A 21,604-nucleotide genomic window follows, 5' to 3' on the forward strand; every position below is an offset into this window, starting at 1 on the left:
TCTATTTTTCCTGAATCATGAAAGTAATCTCCCTACAGGTTGATGCATACAACTTTGCCAGAGATTTACAACAAATAGTTCTCTCCCTTTAAAGAAACACACCATTTGTGTTTTTTCTCATTTAATTTTCTTCAACAAAGGTTGAGGACGTCTATGTTACAAGAGGACAGAAGCTCTCATTCTAATTCGGATGCCCGTTTCAAGATGGCTATTTAATTGTAGCAGCTGTACTTGGTATATATCAGCTGTTTTCAAAGATGACAAGTCTTTATTGATGCAGAGCAGTTTTCAGATCCTATACTGGTAAGAATGTTCAGTTATGAAAACCAACTACAAGATAGTAATCAAAATGCTTCTAATGTAGCCTACACACATAATTTAAAAATTTTTTTTTGAATCTGTGAAGATTAAAGAATCTGTATTATTTAGTAAGTTTATTAAAGGAAGTGAAAGAGGTTTGCTCCTTAGTGTTAAACTTCCAAAGGCCTTATCAATTATTTAATAGCAATTATGTGCCTATATAAAGGACTAGACTGAAAATGTTCAGAAAAATCAAGATTAAATTACATGATTAAATTGTGTGGTGATAAGCTACATTTAATATAAAACAGGGGTTCACCTTCCACGCAAATCTCAAAAGTTTTTCTGAGAAAAACTGCCTGGCACTAAATAACTGTATACTGAACAAATTATGCTATGATAGCTCCCTGGGTAGACACCTCATTCTGGAATAGTAAGTAGTTGTATTCTAGAATAATTAAACTACTCACAAGGTGAAGTAGCCATAGCTGAAATGTAAATTCACTCTGTTGGGAATAGAGGGTGTTCACTTGGGAATAACTCATTTATACTAAAACAATTTTTAAGGAATGGTTATGCCAGTGAAGTTGACTGGTAATATCCAGGCAAAATCTTCTGTCTTTACAAGGGAACAGCACCTGGTACTTCCATTGTAAAGAAGTCAAAGAAAACCTTTCCTATAATTTTCTTGCTAAGCTGCATCTCTTCTCCACCATGCTGATGCAAACTATTTTTGTCCAAGACAATGACTGTCACTAAGAGACTTGACTTTTAACATTAGAACAGAACCCTGCACATTCATTTTGATTATAGTTCATGATCTCTTTTTTCTTCCAAATTGCTTCTATTTTGCACTGATAATGGGGATCTTTTTGGTAACTGAGCTCACCTGTGTCTTTCTACATTACTGCAAGCCAGAAATATATCCACCTGGAAATGCTGCACTAGTGAAGAAAGAAAAGATTAAGCCAAATTAAAAAAAAGGGGTGAGGGGGAGCACAAGTCCACCATTATCACTGCAAAAATGTAAAACAGCAACTCCTACCCAAATTAAAATAAATCCCAGCTGATTTATGGTGCCCATATTTATTAGAGTTAGGACACCACAGCAAAACCAAAATGTTTTAGGAAAACATTCAGAACGGTTATAAAATATGTATTTAAAAACAATACAGAACAAAAGAATGTTTGCTCAAAACCAGTTCCTTTGAGATAAGTAATAGTAATCTGCATCTCTTCCAATATGCATTTTTCTTTCCAGGCCTTTTAAGGTTCTTATTGGAATATGCAAAGTTATCAGGAATGTCTGTAGATGAACCAAAAGACCATCAGCGAGAGAATACAGAACATGAGTGAAGATGGGATTTAAGACTGAGTAACACATGAGCAAATTTCATAATTTAAGGAAGATTATGCAGTGCATGTAAAAAAGTCGATAAAGAAAATAAATGGACTTATACTGGGTGACCTTAATACTTCTGTTATGCAACAAGCTCTTCACACACAAGATGTCACTAAGCTCACACACACACAAAAAAAAAAAAAAAAAAAAAAAGATTAACAAGTCAGGTTCTTCAGTCTAAGCACAGTAAAGCCACAGTGAGTCAAACCAGCCGTGAAACTTGTCTAGCATCCTAGAGGTAGGATATAGTCCCTCTGATTCTATATGGAAGTGGGAAAGACATATGTCTAAATTCTTGTAGTGTTATTGCATGTGATAAATTAGGAAAGTGGAACACTACCTGATGTAATAATACATTGGGGTAGGATATCTACTAGAATTTGCCTCTAAAAACACATAAATTTGCTTGTTGATTGACAACTGGGTTTGTTCACACTTTGAAGCAGATTTTAAAAGAAATCAATAATTAATTCAGCCAGTGGAGGAAGACAAAAAGCAATGATGCCAATAGCATTCAAATTTTACCAGAGCTCTATGTAACTTTTCTAACATCTTCAACCAGAATCATAACTACATAGTTTATATGATTTTCAAACTCATCTCATGTCAGATCACTTTTTGAAACCATGCAACTAAAACTTTTTAGAGCTGTTCCAAGACAAAACTGTTTATTAATTCTTTTACATACTTCCTTTTTTATTTGATCTAAATTTTGTGCAACTGGAGACCTTTATATTTATAATATAAATATATTCGTAATACAAAAGGGCTCATGAATCTTGCCACAATGTAATACTTACTTGATGATGTTTATTTTATGGCAAAGATCCTTAATCCTCATATTATTCATTAAAGAAGGTTAAAATGGCAGAAAGCAAGACATTCTCTGATTGATTTAAATGACATACCGATACTTCCTCTTCTGCTGCAGTATCCATATGGCTGTGAAAACTGGATCTGTCATCATCTTCATCCATATAAACTGGAGGTTCATGAGATGTCATGAAAGTTGAAGGTTTGAAAAGATGTTTATTTAAAGGATGCTGCCGTCTACTTGATGACTACAGTGAAAAAATGATATATTTTTAAAAACATTCCTTGGCTATTATTTAAGTAATCCTCATTGATAAAACCTTGCCAGAAATTTGCCCTTTTGCACTAAACAGTCTATCATCTCTCCAATTATTTTTACTTAAACCTCTACATCAGAGCCTCATACAGCTAGAGTTTTTCTCCCCCATAACAAGTGAAATCAGATGAACAGTGCAACACTTCTTTGGTAAGAACACAGTAAGGATGAGCCCTCACCATAAAAACCCTACCATCTAAATAGATGAGGCTGGTAACAATAGAAAAACAGAAAATAAAGCTGTTACAATTTTGAAGACTGAGAACCAAGGTGCAAAGATATTAAACGAAGAGTCATGAACGGTGGGAGTGTGAGACTAAACAAAGAAGTAGTTTTGCAAAGGTCCAAGATTCAAGAGACCAGTCCATACTTGACACTTATCATCAACTTCTTAGATTTTCTAAGGCACAAATTAGTGCAAGTCTAGGCTAATTGTCCAGATTTCTTTCCTAGCCCAGGGAGAGAAAAGGCAATTCATTCCACCATAAAAGAGGTTTCTAAGAGTTAGAAAGAATTGGCCTCTGAAGGTTCTTTTTCATTGTCACTGACTGGAAAAGGAACCTAAAAAATGTTAGATGAGATAAATTACTCCATTAGTATATATCTAAAACCATTCAACTTTAATGCTGTCTGAAGCTATAGAATGCATGGCAGTTTTATAATAGATTACTTAAAGGCACTCAGCCCCTACTACTTATTCCCCATGGAAGAATATTAAATATCAAAGAAGAAAAATTTAGGGTGAATGAAACTGACTCAACTTTTTACTTAGCTACTTTGCAGACCAGCATTTTGACACCTTAAATGTCAAATCTTACACTCCTCAATTTAAAGAAAACAGTGTGAATCAAAAACCATAAGTATGAAAAGCGGGGGTTTTTTAATAATCATAAAAGGGAGAATTGTCTTACACTGTGTCTAGCTTCCGTCATACAGATAAAGCATAGAGGGATCCAACCTCTAAAGAGAGATCTAGCATTATTTTACCGTTGTGCACAGTTTAAAAAGTACAGGCAAAGATCACACACATTATCTTAGATGAAATGTAGCTATGCAGACAAAAGTATAACAAGGAATTGAGATTAGCTCCGTTCACTCTTAAGGGAAGATATGAAGTCTGTAGTTAACAATTGGAAGCTGGTATCTCAGATCTGCAGAAGAACTACAGTGCACAAAATAAAAATGAACATTTTGTTCTAACACTAATGTACTATCCATTGTGTTGAATTTTTCCACTTTCTGCCTTATGATCACTGACTTCCTGTGTTTTGCTGCTTTTCTGATTTCCTTTAAGGTTTCACCACCACCCCCAAAACTTCCATTTGTAAGGTTAGATGGTATTTCAGCTTGAGATGACACGGTGATTTAAGTTCTCTGTTAATAGAAAACAGATCTGCATTCAATACTAGATCTGGAAATCAAGAAAGGAAAACTGTGTCTATGCTTAAGTAGTAGTCCTGTCATGCATACTGTTATGACCTAGGAATTTAACTGAGGATTTGAATTATCTTTTTAACATGATTCTACTTCTGGTGAAGTATGAAGTAAAATACTACATAAAAGCAGACAGTTAAAAAATAATTTTTCCTGTGGGAAATGTATCTTCTAGATTAACCTTAAAAGCAGGTGCACTAATGATATTATATAAGCATTAAATTGAAAATGATAAGCCGTAATTGAAGAATCGAATGCTAGAGTCCTAATCTCTGATTCAGTTTTATTTTCACCAGTAGCAGATAATGGTTATTCAGGAAAATAAACTGATTCATCCTGTTTAATTTCCTGTATCACTTATCAGAAGAGACATTATGTCATATGAGGCAATATATACAGTAACTTCAACAAGATGTTCAACAACTGAATAGGCTTCTCAGCTCCCCAGTAACCATTTTAAAAAAGCATCCTGGGCAATCCCCATGGAGAAATGCAAGTACCTTCTTGTGAAGCATCCCTTTTGACACAATTATTTACATTAAATATATCTATGTTTTTTATTCCCATAGATACGTGCTTTAAGTATCAGAATCCAAATTTCATACTTCTGTTACTGGCAATAAAGCAGATACTGCGGTTTATAGCATATGTGCATACTCGATATCAAAATAAGGACGAGCACAGCACAAGCATGACCCAGGCTTCCAATACCCCTTGCATTTCCTTTCTGCCACATTGTTATCTCCATTGGAGACTTGGGAATAACTACAGCCTGGTACAGTGCTGTCAATCTGTACTCTAAGTAGACAGCTATATTAGCAGACTGAGAGCTCAATTCCCCCACATACGCTATTTGTTTGATTTTTTCATCTGCTGTACATCTTATGTGGGATACAAATATAAAATGGAGACACTACTTCAATAGAAACCAGGGCACAATGACCTTACTCTTATGACCGGGTAATAAGGATATGGATCATACTGTGAAAACAGACCTAAGTATTAGATTTGTTCTACACATAAGCTTAAGAAAAATCTGTAGGATGGTAGCATTACCATTGTAGTATAAGAATGTTAAGAATTTCATAAAAAATATGTTTCACTTCTTGGTTATACTGTGTTTGTATGCAGAGCAGTGGGGTTAAAGAACTTTACGGATCACTGTTCAAATTAGTGAAAAATATGGTTAAAATGTCACACACGTACTGATTAAGTATTCCCACTATTTATCAAATACAGTGATCTGCTGCCTGGCAGCATTCCTCATATTCTCTAGTAACAGTCTTTCCAAATAAAACTAAGAAGAAAGAAGAAAAGACATGTGACTAAGGTAATTTAAAATGGTAAGGTGACATAAAGAACTCAAAGGATTATAATTTTCAGAACTAAATTTGAAAACCCTTTTGAAATTAGCCCCTTAGTATTGTAAACTGTCAATGTTTCCAGCTGGTTTTTTGGTTCTTCTGCCAGAAAGTGCTTTTCCAATAGACAAGGTGGCAGAGTCATGTCTGCACCTTCCCTGCCTCTGTTTATACAGCAGAATAGTAGATTAAAATCCTGGTGAAAGTAAAATGGCATTACCATGATGGATGGCTAAACGGAAAGCCTCTGATATGAGTGCTTATTGTTTGCATTAACTTCAGAGAATAGTAGGAGACAACTGGAGGTGTGTAACATTTTAAATCATTATAGATGAGCTGTGGTAGATCCTTCTGTTGGGTCCCTCTGGCAGTAACTTTTGTTCCCTACCTTTCAAGGGACTAAATCTGCAAAATTGCATTTTTGCAGAATCAATGTAAGGCTTACTCTATTCTTAATCAGAAAACATCATGGACACCTGGACGCAAAAAAAGTTATGTTACTCTACAAAATGCCATTGTAACGGGTTTTAAAGAACTCTTGTAAACACAACAGTAGCAAAAAAAGCCCAAACGCAGCAAACAAAACCCCCACAAAACCTGAGACTGCCCTCTTCAAATGTCTAGGTTCCTCATTAGTACCCAAGAGTATCACATTACGTATATCAAGATATATGAGTGGTCTGCACAAATCTAGTCTTTTCTTTTGCAAATTAAGAAGATTTGTCAGGACCATATTCTTTTTTCATCCATTCCAGGATCAGGAAAAGCACTGAATTTTAATGGTCATTTATATGACCATTCTCTTTTAATCTTCATATATATTGCAATTCAAAATAAACATTACAGTCTTAAGCCTATGCTTGTGCTAGTTCAGTATGCTCAGTTATACATAATTTTCTGTGGTTTTGTTAATTAGAAGATAATTGTACAATATGAATTATAGGGCTCCTGATCCTCTTCCAACAGGGTTCTCATCATCCTCTTCTAGATCAATTACAGTAAACTTACAAATGAGGAAAAAGTACCACAAGACCAATCATTCAACCCTGTTAGTTCAGCCTGCAATCCGACTATGTTCTCTTTTCTGACACTTCATATCCCCAAGATTATCCGATAGAGATGTAATTAACAGATGTTGATGTGAAACTAGAATAACACCCAACTCACTCTACAGTGCTAATGGCAAAAGAAAAAGATTATTAAGTAAGAAGTACATGCAAGGTGGAACTAGTTAGTAAGAAAGCACTAATCAAGACTTAAATCTATTGAAAAGAGTAATGATTTAGATTCAATTTGCATGTAAATGCAAACAGAAATACAGAATTTCTGCTGTAATATTGTCTCACCTTTTTGGAATATAAATACAAGTTTGGAGTTCTTCCTGGAACTGGAATACCAGCTTTAGTCAGTTTAATAAAATATTTTTGCACTCTACTGGCAACCTAGAAAAAAACAACATGCAACAATTAAATGTCAAATGAAATGTAACAGGCCTTCACTTCAAAGTCTTGCCAGCATTGCTACATTGATTCAGACTATAAGGACAATAAATCCTCATTTTCTACTTTGCAACAACTACTCTAACCATTACCTATCTTCCAATGCTGCATTTGTAATATTTCCAGACACTTTGAAGGCTTTCGAGGAAAAAAACTGCCATTGTTTCAAAGTACAGAGAAAATCCAGCAAAAATTGTGACAGAAAGGAAAGAATTTTAGTAGTTTGTTGCCTGCTGAAGCTAAACTTACTCTTCCTTAACAGTGACAGATAAATTATGCATAGTTAGCATAGAGAAAGTACTTCTACGTTTTATTTTTGAAATAAGTAAGCATATATTTTACTTTTTTCAGGTATGGGGAAATATATCTATAAGTATATAAGATATGATCAGAGATGAGGTAATCTTGTACATGAAAATACTTGAGTATACTTTTACCTGAAAGCACACAACTGAAATAGGAGAAAGTAAAATACTGTAAACACAGAACACCAGCATTTTTTACTTCTGGTCAAAATGGAGAAATTATGTCATTTTAGGGGAAAAATCCCAACAGGTTAGGTGCAGAAATACTTGGCATCTCCACATCTGTGTCCTTCTGTGGATCTTGGCCCCAGTAGAGAACTAATTCTTCTGTCTGTGAGTATTCACATCTGCCCATTCTACAGTATTGAGGTGCAGGAGATTCAGCACTCCAAATTAACTCAGTCTGAGAACAGCTGGTGTCACTACACTTGCTATATGGAATTAAATGCATGCTGTCAAAATCTAACGAACAACTAGGTCCGGCAGCTTTGTCATGGGCTTTGGTGCACTTTTAAAATTTGTATATTTCAGATTGAGTCGCACTGTGATTAGTGAAATGCAGGTCCTGCTGTTACATTTTTAAGAAAAAGTAAGTAATTACAGAAAAGATGTGGATTTTATTTATTGCTATTTCAAAGGAAAAAGACATCTACAAATAAATCTTCTGTGAATCTGTATCAACTGCTAAAATGCAGTGACTGACATCACTATTACCACAGCACAAGCACTCAAACAATGCCCAGGCAAATTTTTTTTTCTAGCAAAATAAGTTTTATTCCTTTAATTATGAACATTACAAAAAATATACCCTCTTTTTAAATCCCTCAGTTTATGAATTGTGGGGTTTTTTGACAGAAAAAACCCTAAAATTAGAAATAAATTATTTAAGTGTTGAAGAGAAACCTAGATACAATCTCTTCTCAGTGCTTCCTAAAAAGCTTAAAAAGAAAAAAGAAAAATAAAAGCGAAAAAAATTTTAAAAAGAAAGGAAAAAAAGGAAGAAAAAAAGAAAAGTCAAGGAAAGGGATTACTTCTCAAACTGTTTTACTTGTTACCTGCTTTGCTGTTCTGTTTCCCAGTTCATCAGCTATCTTCTGCCACCGTCGGGACTCTACTTCCTCTGGTGGATACTTCAGAAGCAATTGCTCAAGTTTTTTCTAAATCAACACAGGAAAAAAATAAATACATCTTTCCTAGTAGAGGTATAAGTTGTCAAAAGATGAGTATCTACATACATGTGACTGAACTTCTAAGTGCTTTAAAGACAATTTGCTTTTATTCTCATGTATGTTACCACAGCTACAAAATGGAAGAGTTTCCCATTACCTGTTCCTCTACAGTCCACAGCTGGTTAAAAGTTTCAGGTTTGGTCTCATCACAAAGTCGCCCTCTTATCATCTGCTCAAATACAGTATATAAAATGGAATATGTGTTTAGAAAAAGTACAGTTAGGATAACTTGATTTTAACCCTTTTCCTACCTAAGTAAAACCAAAACCAAACCAAATAAGTGCACGAAAATTTGAAATAAAATTTGCCTAAACCAAAAATAAGTGCTCTGATTTGAGTACATGAATGACATGTCTTCACCAACATTAACATTTGAAGTAACAGTTAATATTATCTACATACCCGTATTAAAAAAGAAAAAAAATTCATAAATTACTATTTTGTAAAATTTTATCTTTCCTTTCATAACAACTACCTGTGGACGACTGTTTGTAGAACCTTCTGGACCATCACTTAAAGGCAAGACAGAGTATGAAATAGACTCTCCATCCTTCTTGGGATCCAAAGGACTTTTTGGTCTTGCAGGTATACCTACTGTAAGCAACACAAAAAAGGAATTATTAAACCTCCACACTGGTAATTTCTTTCTTGTAATGTATGCCCACTTTCCTTTTACCTTTGTCAAAAATCAGCTTCACCCTCCTACTGTTACGTTTTCGGTTTTTGAATTCTCTCTCAAAGTTTCCAAGGCTAGTGGTGTATTGGTCCCAGGCAATCTCAGGGAGCTGAACAACTCTCTGAGGATATGGAAGACCCATATCAACCTGAAAAAACAAGAATGAAAAGTGAAAAACAATATTTAACACAATTGCTGTATATCCAAACAAAAAAACCTACAAATCCTGAAAAGTTATGAGAACCTGATGCTGCTTCTTAGCTAAAAGCAGAATTTAAAATCAGAATTTTTGAAGTCCCATGCAGCGCACAGTATTTTTAAGGAGAAGATATCATTCAAGCATAATACACAACAGTGCATATAAAATATGCAGTGGCACGGTCAATGATGGCTTATTGAACATAAATCTTTAAAGTATCTATTTCACAGCTGAAATCAGGTGTTTCTGACTTCAATATCCTGTTACTGTCTATCTCTTATTTGTTTAAACATACTGTTTGCCCAGGTACAGATACCTTTCATAACACAGGAAACTATAAGATTTGGAATTTTATCATCTGATAAACCTAAACTCCTCCCATCAAAGAAATCAATGTATATTTTACACTGATTTTGCTGTCTTCTGTCTAAAACACAACTGTTGCAAAGCTCACCACTTTATTTGAAGGTTGACCTTAAGAGTATCATTCCCTTGGTTCGGAGACAAAAATACACCAGACACTTTCAACTATGATTAGTATTTCCCCATACAATGATTATCAAATGCAACACTATTACATCATGCATGCTATTAACTCATCTCAAAATTTAATGGAAAGACAACTATTAAAACCAATGGGCTTACATCAGACCTCTCTGTAAACCTAGGTCTCTACAAACCTAGGAAAAGAGCACCATAAAATACCTACTTCATTCTTCACTGAAATACAACTTATTGCCAGCAGACTAGAAGGTCAAGCATCTTTGTCACTGGTAGACATGGAAGCAAGAAAGTATTCAAGCTTTAAACATTTTTTCAGTATGCCTGTTAGAACAATTTTTTTTTTAAAGCTTGAAAAGAAAATGTTTCCTTATCAGAATTAATTCTCCTCCATCAGACAATATTCTATTATGTTATCCAGAACTCAGGCATGTTTTCTAGCGTTCATTTTGGTTTTAGGTTATGAACTACATTTCCTGCTCTTTAAAAAGTACCCTACCAAACTCATTCACAGCACAACATTTAATTTCTCTAATGAGAAAAGTTATGAATTCTTGATCTGATGCCTTATTATGAATTACTTCAAGTCACCTGTAGATTTCAGGTTGTCTTAAAATACCTACATTACAATTAGAAATTTAAAGATTACATTTCTGCATACCAAAAAAAAAAAAAACCAAACAAAGAAAGCATATCTAATAAAAACACTGAAGACCTACGTCTTACAGATTTAATAAGAAAACAAAGGGCCATTTTTGCTCAGCAGATAGAGGATTTTAAACTCGTAATCTTAACATAAGTATATATGGAATTCTCTGATTTCTACAGATGATGAGTTACTGGTTATTAAAAACAAAATAATTCCAAGTAAGACTTAAAAAAAGTCCATTGAAATACCTTCTTCTGGAGTCTTTCCACAAATCCAATAGGATCTTTCAGTGCTTCTCTCTGGTGTCTGCCTAAACTTTCAAGGTCTTGAACTGCTTGAGTACGTTGAGCCTCGAGTACAGCAATCGTCTGTAATAGTCTCTGATAACTACAGAGACAAAGGAAAACATCTCACTAAATTTGTCTTTAAAAGTGACATCCCCCCAACTAAATACTAGCCATGATTATCTACTAGCTTCTACCAGATGTCATAGCTTATCTGAAACAGTTCATAGACATTTTTACTGAATTATATAAAAAATATCAAATCTATTTTAAGTAATAGATTAATTTATATAAACCCATAAAAAAATGTAAAACCAACAAGCTTTGCTTACAAAGTTAGAAACGCCACAAACAAAATGACCTAATTTCTCTTCCACTTCAAAATCAGCTTCCTTCTACCCCAGTACAAATGACTCTACCACTTTTAACATTTTGCTCAACCACCCACAGCATGGACAGGAATGGCTTAGAAACTGTATCTAAACATTTCATGGAAGCCTCACCTTAGAGGAGAATGCCAGAATCATTTATGAAAAGTAATAAACCAAGGAACAAGTAATTTGCAAAATAAATGCATACAAAACAGATTCCTCTAAGAATACAGAAGTTGAATGAAAATGTCAGTGTTCCCTCAAACCTGCCATCCTAGATTCACACATAGTTTTGATTGTCTATTTAACAGATACATTTGACAATCACTGATGTGACTATCATACCTGTACCCAATAATGTATGCTTCCTGAACTGTTTTCTATAAATCTAGCTCAGAGTCAGAACATCATACAATATTGCACAGCCTTTAAAAAAATAGGTTACTACATTTAATACCTTTTATTAGCTTTACAGTTTTTCACTTCAGTTTCTAAATCATGTAGCTTCTAATGGCCTCTGATGTTGCAAATTATTATGTATCAACTTAATTTTTTTCATGAAAATGTTTTCTGACATTTAATATTACAACTGTATTTTAGTTCAGCACAAAATGCCATCTAAAGTATACAGAAATCAGATCTATTCACTACTACAGTATTTCAGTAAATTTTCATTCTATTCCATTATTGGTAAAACAAAGACAAGCCTAACACAATGAATTCCACATGTATTACAGAAAAGATCCAGAGGTTACTGAGCTAATGCCAAGTTTTTCAATTGACTGCACTGGTAATTGGGAAAGATTTTAAGTGGAGGGAAGTAAATAGCCTCAAGGCAAAATACAGGCTTCGTACCACCAAATATTTAAGTTTCTACCTAGACATTAAACTGCTGCCTCCCCATGAAAAAGGGTAATTTTCTTTCCACTCAAATGTAATATTTGAAAACATAAAATATAGCCATACATTCTGAAGTTTAAAACTAAAATACTGAGCTTGTTTAAAAACAGCAGGATACAATTCTGTTATGAATTTATTATGATTTAAATTTGTCTGCACATATTCAGGTTTATATGCAACTAAGACCTAAAATGCTTATTAAATAGGCTATTAATACTGGAACAATAGTGGACTATTTTCACTACTGGAAAAGTGCTCCAGTTTCCTCTAAACAATAAAACTTTGCATAAAGGAAGATAATTAATGGGGCTACTCTTGAACAGGTGAAAAACAGACTTCAGAAATAACTTACAAAAATAGTGATGGTACATCAAAATTGGCCTGAGACAATACCGCTGTTCAGGCTTACAGGAATCATCATATATGAAATCAAAATCTTTACTCAGTTTTTACAAATAGCATCTGATCATTGCCTAGCTTTGCACTGGGCAACCTCTGTCCATGCTTAGGCGGACTGACAGCACTTCTTATGCAGAAGCCTGCCCTGCATGCTCCAGATAAATGAAACATAGGCGGGCTGCTAACATGTTTGATGTAGATGCAGCTGTAACAACACAGAAGAGCTTAATAATATTTGGGGAGATGATTTAACCTGGACAACAGAAAGCCTTTTCCTATCAGCAGGTGCCAAAACTTCTATACAAGACTCTGGAGTTAGCTCTAATCACGGTAACAGAGGCTCAGTACTGTGCACAAAAATTTGCATCTAAGAAGATGTTAAATAAATACCTGCCTTTCTTTTCTTGAGCCTTTTTACATCACTTATTCAAATTGTATTTAAGTGATTGCTTTTCCAAATGAGATTGAAAGAAAATAATAATTTCATTTAAAACCTTTACATACATAGAAGAAAAAGCAACCAAATGTTGGTGATTTAGATGAAGTGCTAATTTAATGATGATTCACACGTGTAAAGTAGGGGAAGAAATTATCTTAATGCGGTGGCCTTAAATAATTAAGTCTGAAAGGAAAGAGAAGAAATTACATTTTGGGAGAAATAACAAACAAAACAAGAATACTGAACTCCATTTACTTCCCTCGTTAAAACATTCATAAGTATTAAAAAAATGTCAGGATCATTTGAAAACAGGTCATGTGATGTTGATCTGTGACTACATAGCACTATTATCATGAAATAATTCAAGAGAGAAAAAGGGGGTTTTGAGGAAACTGTTCAGACAAAAAGATTTCCTGGCACTTTTTTGTACCTCCATTAAAGAAATGTATTAACTTGGAGGTATTATTTTAACTTCCATATTCAGTTTTTATGAATGAATATTCTAAAGCCCAGGAATAAGACTGCAATTTTATCAAGTGAATATCAGAAGTATTGAAATGCATGAAAGTGTTCATTTTGGGGTCTTACATTGCCAAGAAAAAATTGAAAATACTAACCCTGAAATACATAGTTTGCATAGTCCATATTCAGGTACTTTAGATTTGCTGCAGTACTGCATTCTCTCCAAACCATTGCACGTCCTTTTAAATTCCAACATGACTGTTTAACCGACTGTATTATAATATGTCTGCATAGGTTCTTTTAAGTTTTGAACCTCTACTGTTTTCATGGGTTTGTGCAGGCTTTTAGTTCTTCGACCCTACATGACTGTAATAAAGCCAAGTAGTTCTCTGAAAAATCAGTAAGCCAAATCACAACGCACATGGTGAGCACTTTCTTGAAGTCTCTGTCTGTTGTGGCTTCTTAGTCTCAAACAGTAAAATAATACTTCTGCTGCATTAAGCAAAAGACACTGTGTGCATAATTTCCAAGACTATTTAAAAGAAAAGAAAAAAAGTGGCGAACAATTTTACTATCCATCTTCCAAGGTTCTTTGTAAATAAGCACAACAATTATGATTTAAACTACCTCCTCCAGTTGCACTAACATTCTCCAAAATTGAAAAGGCCTAATGAAGGTAAAGAGAAAGTAACTGGAACCTTGCTCACTCTTCTGCTGCAAAACTGGCTCCATCCTTCAATGAGGCAATCAAAGAGCAACCACCTCTAAATTATCCAGCTACAGTTACATCATTTTCACTGAAAGATCTCAAAGGAATTACCAAGGAAAATTATCTCATATCCTCTGCCAAAACAAAACAAACTCATACAACTAAAAATGTGTAATTTGAGTAAACTCAGAGTCAGTCGTACCCCCTCCTAAACTGACTGAAGTTATGCTTTTCTCAGTTCTAATTACTAAATTGTTAGCCCATACAAAACCCAAAGCAGTTTTCTTTGCAGGAAAACTTTCATTCTACAGAAGGTAATTCCATGTTTCCACAATCTCAGTATTGAAACACTCTTGTAATTTCTTAAATCATGTTAACTGCAGGAATCTTCCAGATGAACACTTGAATAATCCAGTACAGTATAGAAACAGTTTCAGTATCTCTATGCTGGAAAACCTTGATTAACATAGGTTTTTGAGGGACTAATATTTAAAAAAGGAAAGCCACTTCTTAAAGATTGATACTGATCAGCAGGGACTCCTGCTGATTCAGTTGTTCTACTGCAGTTAATAACTACTCCACTCTTTTGGATTGCTCCATGAAATAATTATCACATAGCAGAGCCGTATTTATGGAAGTTCTGCCATAAGCCATTAGTTATTACACTATTCATTTCCATGAACCTTGTTCTAATAGTGATTAGGGACACAGCAGCCTCCTGTCTTGTCTGTGATAAAGCTTGAAAATAACATAGCTAGTACCTTAATGAGACCCATTTCCATTTCGATCCAATTTTCTGAGATCTACTTTCAAGATGCTTTTTTTCCCCCATTCTTTCCATCCTGTGATATTTACATTTCCAGACCTAAGTACCCAGAGTTACATCACAGATTTTATTTTCTTTGCAGCAGGAACTAACAATGAGCTTTAGAAAGCACTATATATATATACGGAGTCAATCTGCCTTAAGAATAGCATGTTTCTTAAGTTTACTCTTATTTTTTATACTAAATGACTTAACACTAGCCTGTACAAGAGGCCATGTCATTCAGCATTTTAAAATAAATTCATTTCAGTGTTCCAATAAGAGTCATTCAGTCACAGAGGCTAGTCCCTCTGTGGTTTCTGAAGAAGAACATACTGTACTTTAAACCTTAAGTGAATGAGTGATGTAAGAAACTGATACTACAAAATGAAGTTTCTAACTTTTAGGTAGCTAATTCAAACTAGTGCATGGAATAAAATAAGTAAGTGAAGCTTTTCAGTTAAATTGCAGTAAATAAATGTGAAGCATCAGTTTTGTCCTGTTCAACAACGTAAGGGGCAGACACAAAAGTGGCTGTTGGTAACATTCACCAAACACCACAAAAATGCCAAGCCTCATCCAAAAACAAGCCCCCTACACAAAGTCTTAATGCTCAAACATTTATGAACACATGAGAAGATTTTCTGCCACTGGTCTTACCCATAAAAAAAGAATTTTCATCTTAAGTGGCTTTATCCAAAGCAAACTTACACAAAAACTTGAAATTAGTAAGAGGTCTCTCAAAACGCTACTGTGCACTATTTGTTGGACTTTCCTTATCTAGTATTCCAACATAATTATAACGCATTTTCTCAACTTTTAAGCTAGAGACTTGGAAACAGTATTACTTCTACTCTCCTCCCAAATGAAAATAAATGCAAGGAGGTCCTTGCCAGTCCAAAGTTAGTCCTTATTTCATCTTTTTCAATCTTACATAATCACCTCTGAAGCAATGATATAGTGAACATTCTCACATTTACTTATATATATAAACTCACCCAACTTTGACTTGCCTCAAATTTTCACATAGTATTCAGACAATCTTACAGACGCATAGCTAAATGTTTATTACTTGCTTTTAGCATGAACCATATACGGATTTAAAATACTTGCATTGTTATCACAATGATTTTTTCCCCTTATTTAAATATTTATCATTGTTAGATCGCTAATGCAACTCCATTCAGTATTTTTTAAAGTTGACAATATATAAAATAGTTTTATAAAGCCAGCAGGGGACCCTTATTAACAATGGAAAACTGTAGCAAGAGATTATTGTAATTTATGTAATAAAGTCAGTATACAGATTTCCCTATAATTTATTTCCTGGAAGCTCACAGAAATTACTTGAAATGAAAAAAAGTTACTTTGTCAACTATACTTGCCTTAAAATGATCATTTAGTATCTTGCAAAGATGTGTACTTTGATGCCTAATTAAAAAGAGGTGACTTACCCTCAACTGATAAAATGCTGTGCAGGTGGTGGTCATCACTTCCCAATCCCCAAGCTAACTGCACTTCTACAGTTCTATAGTTCACAATATGAAAAAAAAGTACAGTAACAACAATTTTGGGGATTAGAAGGTAAAAACGTGTATACCATCATTTAAATTTTATATCAGAAATACTGATTATTTCTTGTGCAGGTAGGATTTGTTTTAAGTGAAGGAGTATACACTTCTCATAGCAAAACATATCTAAAAGATATGTAGAAAAAATATCTACTTTAAAGCAAAGTTGTATTTTGAATTTCCAAGAGCTGTGACACAAAATCGGTATATATCAGTAACCGGGAGGATTTGAGGAAGTCTTTGTTTTATTGCCATCTACTGGCAACTCTAGCAAAGTACAGATTAAAACCTGCTCTCCCAAACTTTTTTTTTTTTAAGTCATTTATCACTCCGGATTTTGGTCTACTTAACAGCGATTCAGAAATAAATTCCTTATTAGATGCTAAACTAAGAAAGTATTGGATATTAAACATGTCATATTATAAGTCTGCAAATAAATGTAGCAAAAGGTAAACATTAATTGCACTTAGAATTGCCAAGTTAACCCAAGGCAGTTGTAGTAACAGATTGGCCTCCTGGAGAAATCTTTAAGGCAGATTAAACCCAATCTTCTCATTTCAAAGAAGTGAGTGTTTTGTTTTGTTTGGGGGTTTTGTTTGTTTGTTTCCATTCAGAAATATCAGATAATGCTCCCAGCTTTTAAGCTTGGCCTGAAATCTTTCCCAGTGTCATGATACAGTAATTTTGACAGTTTCGATTTAAAAAAACCTATTACTGCACTAGGGAAGAGTGCTGGGATTCAATGCTAGACTTGTAGAACACACATGACAGCAACAAGGAAGCAGAAGAGACTGATGAAGAGTGGCCTTTCTTTGATCTCCCTTCAGAAACAGAAAAGAGTTTAAGGGCATAATCAATATGGGCATATATCAACTCCTGTCAGGACTTACAAAAGCACCTTTGCCTGAAGAAAGCAGCATATGGTAGGTTTTTACTTACCTAACGCTTAGATACTATGACCAAGGTAATCTACTTACAGCCAATTCTGCAACTCATTATGAAATTGTCTTCCACTCTAGCTTAACGTCTTCACACATACTGTAATTTACTGTACTTTATCTATATTTAATATTCATACTTCAGACCTTTTAAAAGACTTCCAAGATAAGTAAATAATTAAACTGCCTCTCCATTTTATACATGAAACAACTAAAGTATACATTAAGTGGCTTCTCCAAGTCTACCGTGCCAGTAATGGAACAATAATCGCTATTTCTGAATGCCAGCCTCAGGCTATAATACACACCTATTTAAAACAAAACAGAACTAAGCCAAAAAGCACTTTTTTTTTTTTTTAAAGGACATTTTAAAAAAACCAACAAACCCTAAACCAAAACAGAAAACCCTACTGCAGTCTTCCACCTGGGCGCAAAAGAGCTATTTTCCACTCTAATTTCACCTTCCAACTTTCACCACTCCAGACTTTGTATTTCAAGCATCTGAACAGTATTTTATCGGTTATGAACTTGTGATGTCCCTTTCCTTCTTAAATCCTTAACTCTGCCTCAGAAACAGAACAACCACTCAAATATTGCTATAGGCTTCATTCTTGTGAAAAGCTGTCCACCACACTCAGTAGGACTTAATATTAGCTGTACAAAAGCACCTTTATCAAATATCCACATTTCCATCAAGTTTTCAAAATGTTTAGTAGCAATTAGGTCTCTGTGCCTCAAACAAACATGTAACTTGTTTCGGTCTTGTCAACATGAAAGGTTAAAATATCATCCATCAGTCCTCCCACCATTAACCCATTTTAATATAGCCTTTTGATCTTCCTTTAACAGCAGGGACACTTTCCAGTAGACCAGGTTGCTCAAAGTTCCATCCAGCCTGGCCTTGATTACTGCACTCCTTCAACTCACTCTATGTTTATGCAGGTTTCCCACTTATTCAGGTGTATATTCTTGCCGATGGAAGAAATGACCATATTCCCTCAAGTATTCTGTTACAGTAATATCTGAAGACTATAACTGGATTACAAGAACATGATACGCAATCACGAGAAGATGAATGTTCTAACAGCTATACAAAGAATTATTCACTCAATCTTTTTTGCCTAAAGAAGGGGAATGCAAGTTAGAAATAAGGAAGAAAATTAGTAAAATGTATATTTTTATTAGTACTCACTATGATAATAAACCATGGACAAACACAGTTGGTCCTTGGCTTAGGAAGCATACAACTTTCAAAGGTTGTTATACAAAATAGCACACCTTCACTTTGAACTGTGCAAAGAAAAACAAGATGTGCAATAGTGAAAAATTAAAAATCACCTGGCTATTCCTACCAAGAACAAAATTTAAAGGAAAGCAAAAAGTAGGATCTTTCTTCCTCTCAAAATAGCATGTAAGTACTTTCTAGTACCAAAGAAACACCTATCTTGATTAGAACTTATTGCTGAGACTAAAACAAGCATTAATAAGCACTGCTCATACAATTCCCTTCTAAAAGATACTGACAGTTAGTTTTGTGGTTCATGATGGAGATGCTGTCAAAATGTCATGTAAGACCAGAACAAATACTTAAAGACTGGTAATAGAGTTATGTCAAGCTAGGTTAGTTAAAACTGAAGAGTAAAGATACCTGCATTCTCACAGCATATGCCAGTCCCTAAGTTCTTGTTTTCTTGGTGGCATCATTATGTTTACTAGTATTTTAGTGAAATACTTGTACATCCCTACCAAGTAGGCAATTATGGTAATATAATTTATTCCTTGTCCCACCAGACATACTTTACATTGGTATAACTGGTATAACCACACTTTACCACTTTGCTTTTGTTGAGTGCCCCTTGCGTGCATAGCCAAAAACACAGCCAGAGCCTTACTCTCCACACAGCTGCACTGGGTGAGTATATTACTATGCCATCTTTTCTTGGTTTTCTCTCTATTTTTTTTAAATCAGGACCATGAATCTCCTACGGCATTTTATTTTTTTTTTTCAACTGATATTTCCTACCCCTCAAAACCATTTTTAGTATTAACTAATACTTAATTTTCCAGTTTAGATGAATTTACTAATGAGGATCCTTAGAAATGGTAAGCATTTCCAAATGAACAGGTGGGAAAATAAGTTTCTATCTTTTTGTGTATTAAAATAGTATGTTTGCATTTATTATTTTTTTTAAAAATTGTTGATTTTCCCCCATGATTTTTGATCCATGTTGATCAAAGAAGTTGGAAAGACAAGCTGAGTTCCTGTATGTTCTCTAAAAACTGGCAGTTTGGAAAGGAGGAGAGACCATAACTACTATCTCCACAAGAGATAGGCAAGCTGAATCCAACCGTTACTCTTCACATTCTCTGGTCAATCCATCAGCACACACATCCACACATGCTACCAAGCCAGCCAGCAGGGAAGCAGCTCTGCACTGAAGAGCTCACGCTCTCTCTTCCAGGACAAGATGCCGTGACAGAGGACTCTTGGAGTTGAGAACATAGGCAGAAAAAGAAAAGCAGGTATCATGCAAATCAGGAGAGAAGAGAATTCAAGGAGCAAAGGACACAAATCCAAAAGAAATCAAGCTTTGCTTTCCACAGGATGCATTATTTAAATGAGGATTGCACTGTGTTTGATAGTGCCATTCACTAGGATTGTGCTGTGGTTGACAGCAAGATAACTATGTTCAGAGAAATAAAAACGAATTTGACAAATGTACTTGACATTTAATGGCTCCTAGAGTAAGCCTATTATTAGAGAGAAAAACAGATGCAGCACATGCCCAAGGCATTATCTCTTGCAAATTAAGAACTCTATTATTTTGTGTTTCTTGAATAGTTTATGTAATTATAAAACATGATTCTATGATTACAAAAATACTATTAACTAAACCTTGATCTTCAGTCCTGCAATGATTTTGTGTCACTAATAACTGTTCCATTGATAAGTATTTATAGATAGAAATGACCTTATAAAATATGATAAATAATAATGCTGGCAGTAAAAAATTCTCAAAATACTTAATGTTCCAAGCTGGTGTGAAATATAACAAGTATTTCACTAATAAATGTGATTGTATGCCCATTACACTATCACAACGCTTTAATAACACAATTATCTGCAATACCAAACTGCAGCTGATCAGAAACTCACATTAGAAGTTTCTAATTGATTTCCATCATATTTCTATTTTGCAGATGAAGTAATTGCAACATTCAGCTTCTACATGAAATGAGATTTTTACTTAAATCCAATTTTTTTGTTACTTACTAAAAACACAGACCAATCTACCAGACAGTAGGAACTACTCTCTGAGAAGAGAGCCAATCTTCCATATGTTTAAGTTTTACATTAATAGGTAGTTTGAGAAAAATATCACTGTATGCCACACCACTCTTGCGTGGAACAAAGGATGAATTAAAACACATTGTAATCTAATATATATGGCACACATGCATTTTTTTTTAAATTATTAACTTCTATTGTTCTTCAACACTAAAAATGTATACTTAAATTCTTCCATGTTGATGATATATTCTATAAGTACTCAGAGGTTACATGTTTACAAAATAGTTGCTGTCTCATAATATTGTTAACCCCAGTATGGATTAAAACTGCTACTAGAAAAAGTAACACAATTTACTTGATTTATACCAATTCCCTTTATTCCTTAACATGAAACAACATAACAACTGAAGTCTCCTCAGACTAAAACTGTACGTCTCATCGGAAAATGAGACAAAGGTGTTCTTAAAAATAATATAGGAGGATAATATTTACTATAGTATTAGCTACATGACATCACTACAAAGGAATGTTAGATTATCTGACTTATCTGTACATTAAAATAAATCCATACTGCGTGATAAATTTGACCTTAATTCTGAGACATAGATCTGAATATATGGGGATAAATTATAAAACTGATGTAGTATTTTTGTTCTTACCCAATATATGCAAAGATAGACATGGAGACTTTTATCTTAAAATATATTAATGAAAAGTACTTTAATTTTTAATACTAATTGTCATCCAGTT

At 34.2% G+C, this 21,604-nt stretch overlaps 1 protein-coding gene across 4 annotated transcripts in view; it reads right to left on the reverse strand.

Moving 5' to 3' along the window:
* The window catches only part of ZZZ3 (zinc finger ZZ-type containing 3), a 64,420-nt gene that overhangs the window by 7,703 nt on the left and 35,113 nt on the right, over positions 1-21,604 (reverse strand). For 2 of the 4 annotated variants that reach the window (XM_069788995.1, XM_069788996.1), the window contains exons 4-10: positions 10,933-11,071; positions 9,336-9,483; positions 9,135-9,253; positions 8,757-8,828; positions 8,486-8,587; positions 6,973-7,068; positions 2,611-2,763 (exon numbers count right to left, since the gene is read on the reverse strand). In XM_069788995.1, the coding sequence (XP_069645096.1) occupies positions 2,611-2,763; positions 6,973-7,068; positions 8,486-8,587; positions 8,757-8,828; positions 9,135-9,253; positions 9,336-9,483; positions 10,933-11,071 (829 nt within the window). Of the gene's footprint in view, positions 1-1,184; positions 1,245-2,610; positions 2,764-6,972; positions 7,069-8,485; positions 8,588-8,756; positions 8,829-9,134; positions 9,254-9,335; positions 9,484-10,932; positions 11,072-21,604 lie in introns of those variants that run through there. The other 2 variants (XM_069788999.1, XM_069788997.1) reach the window with 2 other exon arrangements.

The sequence above is a fragment of the Haliaeetus albicilla genome, chromosome 8, assembly GCF_947461875.1.
Source record: "Haliaeetus albicilla chromosome 8, bHalAlb1.1, whole genome shotgun sequence".
Classification (NCBI taxonomy): Eukaryota; Metazoa; Chordata; class Aves; order Accipitriformes; family Accipitridae; genus Haliaeetus; species Haliaeetus albicilla.